General features: G+C 42.4%; 1 protein-coding gene across 6 annotated transcripts in view; it reads right to left on the bottom strand.

Annotated features, from left to right (window-relative positions):
- The window catches only part of NCOA7 (nuclear receptor coactivator 7), a 119,947-nt gene that overhangs the window by 50,301 nt on the left and 61,336 nt on the right, over positions 1 to 8,310 (bottom strand). For all 6 annotated transcript variants that reach the window (XM_015557821.1, XM_006778449.2, XM_006778450.2 and 3 more), the window contains exon 3: positions 3,354 to 3,574. In XM_015557821.1, coding sequence (XP_015413307.1) covers positions 3,354 to 3,574 — 221 coding nt within the window. The remainder of the gene's footprint in view (positions 1 to 3,353; positions 3,575 to 8,310) is intronic.

The raw sequence follows: 8,310 nt of genomic DNA, 5'->3' as shown, positions 1-8,310 counted from the left end.
AATCTTTACTCCCTGGAATGGAGATAAGAAACACCCTAACCTTTGGAATAGAGATTGATAGGATTGGAATCAACTGGTATAAATACAGATGTAACAAGACAACAGGACACAGACCTTAGATGAAGATCCGAGAGACAGAACTTAGAAGACAGACCCTACACAGAACCTAGAGACAGAAGAACTTCGCTGGAGAGAACATGGCAAAAGATCCTGGACAGAACCTGGCTGCAGAACTTGGTTGGAGAACCTTGACAGAACCTGGCTGAAGAACCCGGCTACAGAACCTGGCGACCGAACCTGGCTGGAGAACCTAAACCGAACCTGGCTGGAGAACCTAGCAAGAGAACATGGCTACAGAACGTGGCTGGAGAACCTGGAGAACCTAGCAAGAGAACATGGACACACAACTTGGCTGGAGATTGTGGCTAGAGATCCTGGCAAGGCTGCTGATCAACTGAACACTGTCTCTATGTCATTCTTTCTTCGCTGACTCCATCTACACCTTTGGGGACCCCTGGACCTGCTGGGGTTTGAACCCTTTCAATTATTTTGTCAAAGTACGCTTCCATTTATTATCTTCTTTTCCTCCTTCCTGAGTTTTCTAGTTTCAAAATTCTTGACTGTTCTCTTACTCTCTCACACACTATATTAATAACCAAATACTGCTGCTTCTAAGAGCAAAATCTCTCTTCAGGGTGCCTATCTTATCTGACCCAGTCTCCCACCGCCTGGTCAGCTCACCTCCACCATTACCCTGAGATGTGTCATCTCAAAACAAAGAGTTGATGGAGTTCTCCCAAGGGATAAAGTCCAAATCCTTAATGTGGCAGATAAGACCCTCCCATTTTAGTGACTTCTCCTCAGACTAGAGCCACTGAAAGCAGTGACCTGGAACTGGGATCACCACTCACTTGCAGCCTCACGCTCCACCTAGTGGCACAGAACCACATCCTGGGATAGGGATCTAGGGAACATGCAGGTCAGGCCTGTGAGAGCAAACAAACCTGCCAAGAAGGGTTTGTCAGCTAGTCAGATATGAACAGGAACAGGAAGCCTGGAATTCAAAGGCCCACCTAGTAGTTTCCTCTAAGCACTGGATTCTCCTCTGGAAATGCCCAGCCTCCAAGCACTGTTACCACTGCCATTCCTGGGAACAGATGAAAACTACGATGGCATCTCTACTTCTTGCTACCAAAAAAAATCACAGAATAATTCTGACCCAACTATCATATTGAATATATTGTCTGGATCTATATCCCTCCAGAGTTTTCATCGAAACTCAAATCAAAAAGAGTATTCATTCATCTACAGATTAATTCACCCACTCACTCAAGCACATTTAAAGATCACCTATGATGCCTTAGTGGTTCTCAATCTTCCTAATGCCGCGACCCTTTAATACAGTTCCTCATGTTGTGGTGACCCCCAATTTCATTGTTACAAATTGAACATAATTAAAGCATAGTGATTAATCACAAAACAATATGTAATTATATATGTGTTTTTCGATGGTTTTAGGTGACCCCTGTGAAAGGGTCGTTCGACCTCCAAAGGGGTCACCACCCACAGGTTGAGAACCGCTGCCTTAGATACTGCACAAAGCAAAAAGTACAGGGTCCGAGTCATGGCTGCCTCTAAATAGGGAAGCAGATAAATAAATCCACAGAAGGGAAGTCTAACCTGAACAGGATCAGGGAGGACTTCCCGGAAGAAATGATGACTGCGCTGATTTTGTGAAGTGAAGTGGAATTAGTTGGGGAGGGTGAAGGATACTGTTTCAGACTCATAGAGTTACACATGCAACAGAAGGCACCGCATTGAAAAGCTATCTAATGCAGCATCCACAGGTAGACTAGTATCATCACTAAAAAGAAAGCTCAATGGCTAGGACTTTCAGCCTCCTTCAGAAAAACCCTACAGAGCTGGATGTCTCCACTTTACCTTTAAGCAACAGCATTTAAAGTAAGGATGGAAAAGGATCGTACAGAGTGAGCAAAAGCAGGTTAACAGTTGTAAGTACTCAAAACACAGTTTGTTCTTGTACTGTTATTTATTAGTTGTTGCATTATTTTCCAAATGAACAACTATAAACCTACTTTTGTCTACTTTTTACTATTTTAAACTGCACAATTATAAACACCACAAATGTCCAATGTGTAAATCATACACAACTATAAACCTACTTTTGTCCACCCCTGTATTTTAAACTGCACAATTATAAACACCGCAAATGTCCAATATGTAAATCATATTTTAAGAGGACATTTACTGATCACACAGACGTGTCTTTCAGTAGGTTGGCAATTATAGTTTTCTATAATGTCCTGAAAGGCTTGAGATGAAAAGCATCCTGTAAGCTGTGTAATACATGATATAATCTCACATCAGCCGACTGGAATGCTGGAAACCACACGCTTTCTGCTATAGAAACTCATCTGCCTCTGTTGGAGCGATGATAGCGCAGCCTTACTTACTACCACCCCAATGGGGGCCCATTTTATCTTTGATGAGCACCATTAGAAAGTTGTATTACGCATGGAGACAAGAACTGTCTCCTGGTCACGTTGGCATTAACCATGACCCCACTTTGAGGCCCTTTGGAATAAGTCTCTGCTCTAAGACCATGTTTCCCGAACTATACTGCAACAGGCTCTCAGTGACCCCCGTCTTCTCTCCAGCTAGCAACCTTGAGTACTGCAATTTGTAGGCCACACAGGTTTGGACTCAGGGTTCTTTCTTTGCATTCTCTTTTAAACATACTCCAGGCCTGCAAGTAACAGGAGCAGCAGGTGTGAGAAGGATGATCCAAGTAAAGCAGGGTTATCACTTTCATCAGGCTGGGTATGCCACTTTTCCTAAGGCAGTTTCAGATGCAATGGCTATTCTGAGAAATTGTTGAACACTGTGATTCCCCTTAACTAAAACTCCCAATTTTTTTCTTTAAACTGACAGATGCTAGGCCATGTCTCCATCTATTTTTCTGCTGCTTAGCTGATGCCAAAGGTGCACCCATTTCTACCAACACTTTTATGGCTATTTTTCATATTCTGTGATTATTATGAAAAATATTTCTCATACAGGGGAAGTGACCATTCATTCGACAAATGTTTATCAGCACACACTATCTGCTAGGCACTGAGCTAGATGATGGGAACACAAAGTTGAAGGAGACACAGAACCGTTATTTCATTCTCATCCCTTTACAAAAGGTTACGTATAGAAAGCAAGGGCCATTAGCACATAGTAGCTGTTCAATAAACTGTTACTATTATTATAATCACTTACAAATTAGTCTTTAAAATTACTACATATTTTTAAAATGAAAATTCTGCAATTTTGCCACCAATACTCACCAGTACTATAATACCTCTTTAGTTCTGTACGTCTGAGCTCTTTCAACTGATTATTTTTTCTCTTCTTTTTCTCATCAGTGATATATTCCTCTTCCACAGCAATGCTGCACTTGTCTTGCTCTAAAATGGCTGTCTTAGCATCTTCTTTCCCAGTATGAGTTCTTGTAGCCAACGTTGAGGCTGTCTCTGCATTTTGTTTGGCCTGTTTTTTCTTTTTCAATCTAGGAAAAAAATAAGTGGAAAAACATTGGAGAATGATTTGTTAGGAGGAATTATATTAATTTCATGCTGTTGGGATTTGAGAAACTAATTGATATAGAAAACATTTATGTAATTGTTAACTACGTGTTCCGGTTATATTTTTCCATTCCTAAACAATTAAAAATTCTTACAGAGAGACTCGTGGCTTTTTCTCAATTTTATATCCTTAATACTAATGTCTCAGAAAATTAATGGAAAGTGCTCTAGACCTGAGAAAAAACTAGATTATTCTATAGGCTATGGTGAGTATTTTTTGTCAAGATGTACAATTACCCAAATATATTGCCACATTTGCAGTGTTACATTTCTAAAGTGTTTCTGGTTTTCAATGGGCTGATAGGCAAGCACATCTATAAAAAAAAACAAACACCTTTATAATCGGCTCACATGCTGAGTATAAAGATTTGGCAGGGTCAAGCAGGTTTAGGGCTAATAATTCTTTTCCTTGATACCTATGATAGTGTAATGAAGGAAGAGCTATAGTTCCTGAGATAGAAAATGCATACGGACAATATGGAGTTATCATTATGATTACTAATAGCTGATACATTAGTTAGCATATTTGATGTTTTCAATTCCGCGCTCCTGAGTCACAGATGTATGACTCAGGCACAGTCAGCTGTCTCTTACGAATGTCTATTTCCTGTGCTCTCGTGAGCATCCGTACCATTTGATGTTGGACATGGATAAGGAAATGTTTGGGGAGAAAAACAACTGTAGGATAAAACAAGAACTAAGGTTTGATTTCCTGCTGCTTTGCTCTGTGATATTGGACAAATCCATTTAACAGTCTGGAGAGGCTCCCTGATGAGAACTAAGCATGGTAAGGTATATAACGAATTCAGCTTTTGAGATAAAGGTCTCATATTCTAACAAAATATTTCAACTAGGCTGTTATTCATGGAACACTGAGCAGCTAAGTCCTTACACTTTCACTGGCTAATAAATGAAATTATAACCTAGAAGAAAGGAAAGCTGGGGGGGAAAATCGTGGATGAATATGTTTCCCACCTCTAATTTAGCTATCTTTTTATGTTTACTTCTTTTAAAAAAACAAAACCATAAATCAAACAAAATTGGAGACTCGTAAAAAGGAACTATATTCAGTGAACACATTTTATTTTCTATCCTCAGATTTGAAACTGTTCTTTTTCTGGTAAAACAGTAGATGGGTCTTTGCAAAATCGAGTCATATATTACTCCTAACAAAAATATTTCTCTCTCATCAAGATTTTTGTATGAGTTGAAGTCACTTAGATATACAGATCAAAGATCAGCTCTTTGCTTAGGAGCTAAGCAGAACTGATTTCTGTATCCAAAAGGATGTACTAATCTTGTTCTGATACACTGGCTTACCGAAACAAGCTGACTAGTCAATAATATTGTAATTACTATGTATGGTGCCAGGTGGGTACTGGAAATATTGGGGGGACACTTTGTAAAGTATATGATTATCTAACCACCATGCTTCACACCTGAAGCTAACACAAGATAATATTGAATGTAACTGTACTTGAAAATAAAGTTTTTTTTAAATGCTCGAGATGAACCTTACTGCCCACTTCCAAAAATTATTCCTTCTAGGAAAGAGACATCAAAAATTAGTTCCATGTGGCCTGAGATATGCTGCTTTTTAATCTTCTGAATTTTTCCACTTTACATTGATTTAAATGTCCTCATTTCACTGTCCTCACTCATATCTAGGGCATATATTTTGATGATCAGCAGCACTGTTTCAGGACATTTCAATAGGGACTGGTTTTCACACTTGGAAATAAGAAAATGAAACACATTGTTTTGTTTATTTTCTCCCTTTTCCACATAGACAGTTATTGCCAATGCATATAGCCAAACATCATTATTTCAGGGGGAAAAAATGCTAGAGAACAGCAATACCAAACTTGTTTAACAGAAAATAGAGTATAATACTTAAAAAACTAATTCTTTATTGTTGAAAGTATTATATATGTCCCCCTTTTTCCCCAGTGACCCCCTCCAGCCCACCCCCACCCCAGGCTATGCGTTAATACTTCACTAATTTTACAATCAGCTACATCTTTTTGGACTAGAGAGTTCTTGATGGGGCACAGAGGGAACAGGGTGGGCACTAGTAATTTCACAGCTATTCTAAATCATGTCTGTTCTTCCCAAGATTATATGTTGACCTGGTCACTGGGCCAGATGCTGAGCCCTCTGGGAGTTTGTCTCCGGAACGCTGTCCTTTTCCCAATTCCAGGAACAGGATGGCTGTTGTGACATCCTACTTGAAGATCCTGGGAAAGATGCGCTAAGCACATACCCTCTTCCCCTCCCTGCTGCATTCCTCAGCTGCACGTAGCCTCCTTTCCCCCTACTCCTTATATTCGGGCGACTGGCAGATGTTAGAGCAGTTTTTCAAGGTATCATACCTGCTGCTCTCTCCGATGGCCGGCAAACTGAATACATGAATATAAAAGACTCAACCCTGCCTCTGCTTATTGGCCCTGTAGGGACAGCCAGCCCCTGGACTCCCTTTAGTGTCCAGTTTCAAAATCCGCTGGGACTGCGAGCAGGACGTTTTCTTGGGTAAGTACCAGAGGTCCCACTGGCTGCCAGCCCAGGGGTTTGTGGGCTAAAACCAAGGCTTTTCCTTTATTCTCGGCGCTGCCAGGAATTTTCCACCTTCAGCTCAACCCCCTGTGTTTTCAGGGGAGGCATCTGTTGCCTCCCAGCTGGATCGAGCCTGATCAGCTCCTGGTTGCAAGCGGCTTCCATGGTCCTTGCCTGTTTTCTGCACCCGACGGGCTCCGGGTGGTCATAGAGACACAGCTGTTGGTTTCTCCTTGAGCCTGAATGGCACCGGGTTACAGGGCACCCTGTCTGGCTGTACAGACAAGAGGGAAAGCCTTCATCTGTCATGTGTAGTGTAGAGAAGTATTTTTGTTATTTGTTGATGTCTTTTCTTTACTGTTTGTTTGGTTTAATTTGCTTGGCAAATGGGTGCAGTGGTTCAGTCCCAAAGGCAGCCCACTAGGACCAATCCTGACAGAATGGGCTACCTATGCATATGCACCTATGACACAAAGGAAAATGGTATTTTACTGGAATACGCTTGGCCTATGCATAATTTAGATTCTGGAGAGAGGTGGCCGTTGAATGGGTCTTTGAATTATTATACCATATTACAGCTGGAATTGTTTTGTCAAAGATCGTGAAAGTAGCCCTAACCGGTTTGGCTCAGTGGATAGAGCGTCAGCCTGCGGACTCAAGGGTCCCAGGTTCGATTCCGGTCAAGGGCATGTATCTTGGTTGTGGGCACATTCCCAGTGGGGAGTGTGCAGGAGGCAGCTGATCGATGTTTCTCTCTCATCGATGTTTCTAACTCTCTATCCCTCTCCCTTCTTCTCTGTAAAAAAATCAATAAAATATATTTTAAAAAAAAGATCAGGAAAGTGGGGAGAGATGCCATATGTAAAGGCCTTTATGTCACTGCATAATTCTGATTTTGATGAAAATGAATAGGGACTAAGTTAGTATTTTGGAGAGAGGATGTGGTATTGGTAGTACCAGAAACTAAGGATCAGGAATGGAAGGATAGGGATGAGCAAGAGGCTGCCTTGTGGTCTACTATTAAGGCACCCTCTCCGAGTCCTCCAAGAACCTAAGAGCTTCCCCCCTACCCTGGACTCTTAGAGAAAACAGTCTTGAGACGGTTGCCCCATCTCCCTCGAGGACGAAACAAGGCACTCAATTTGGAGAGGATAAAGCTACCTCCTCGCAGGGCAATTTCCACTTTGCCATCAGGAGCCACTGAAGCTGGACAACCCACAAGGCTCTGCTGGGCCCACACCCCTTCTCTACCTTGAATTTGCTTCACTGAAAGAATTCCAATCCCTCTTATCAGGAGGATCCCACCAAAGTTACGCACCCGACAGTTTCTACTTTGCTACGCATACTGCCAGTTGGGCTGATATCCAGGCTCTGTTAACGTCCTTTTAACTGGGAATAGGAGGGGATAGTTTATGACAGAGCTAGAGAGGAAGCACGCCGGCTCCGTCAGAAGATCCGGCCCATGCTCCAGAGCTGGCAGGAGCTATCCCATTCAAACCCAACTGGGACCCTAATGACGGGGTTGCCCGGCTCGAGCATCATCGGAGACGCATTGTAGGCGGGCTCAGGGAAGGGGTCCCCAAACAGAAGAGCTTGAATATGGTACAAGCAGGCCAACAAAAAATGGACGAGGGTCCTTCTGCTCTTCAGGAAGGACTCTATCAGGCCTACTGGAAATACAGACACAGACTCCTCCCTCCCCAACCAAAGAACGTTTGCATTGTAAACTGGGCTTTTATTAGCCAAAGTGCTCCAGATACCAGGAAAAAGCTACAGAAAGTTGAAGGGGCATTTGGGGATGAATCCTTCTCAACTAGTTGACATGGCCTTTTAAGACTATTAAAACAGGGAAAGTAAAAAGGCCCAGATGGCTGGAAACCAAAGGCCCAAGGCCGGAGGGCCAAGAGGAAAGGGGGGAAAAAGAAGAAACCTGTTAGGCACAGATCAATGTGCAAACTACAAGGGTGAAGGCCGCTGGAAGAACGAATGCCTAAAAAAGGAAGGAGGCCCAGAGGACCAACAGGAAAGGGCAAAAGGTGCTCACTGTGATGTTACAAAGGGAATGGACTCTAAGGAGGTCAGACAGGCCCGGAGGCTCCAACGGCTT

The sequence above is a fragment of the Myotis davidii genome, unplaced genomic scaffold (assembly GCF_000327345.1).
Source record: "Myotis davidii unplaced genomic scaffold, ASM32734v1 scaffold147, whole genome shotgun sequence".
In the NCBI taxonomy this organism is placed as follows: Eukaryota; Metazoa; Chordata; class Mammalia; order Chiroptera; family Vespertilionidae; genus Myotis; species Myotis davidii.
Note: the sequence above shows the minus strand (reverse complement) of the source record. Positions and strands in the feature narration are given on the sequence as shown.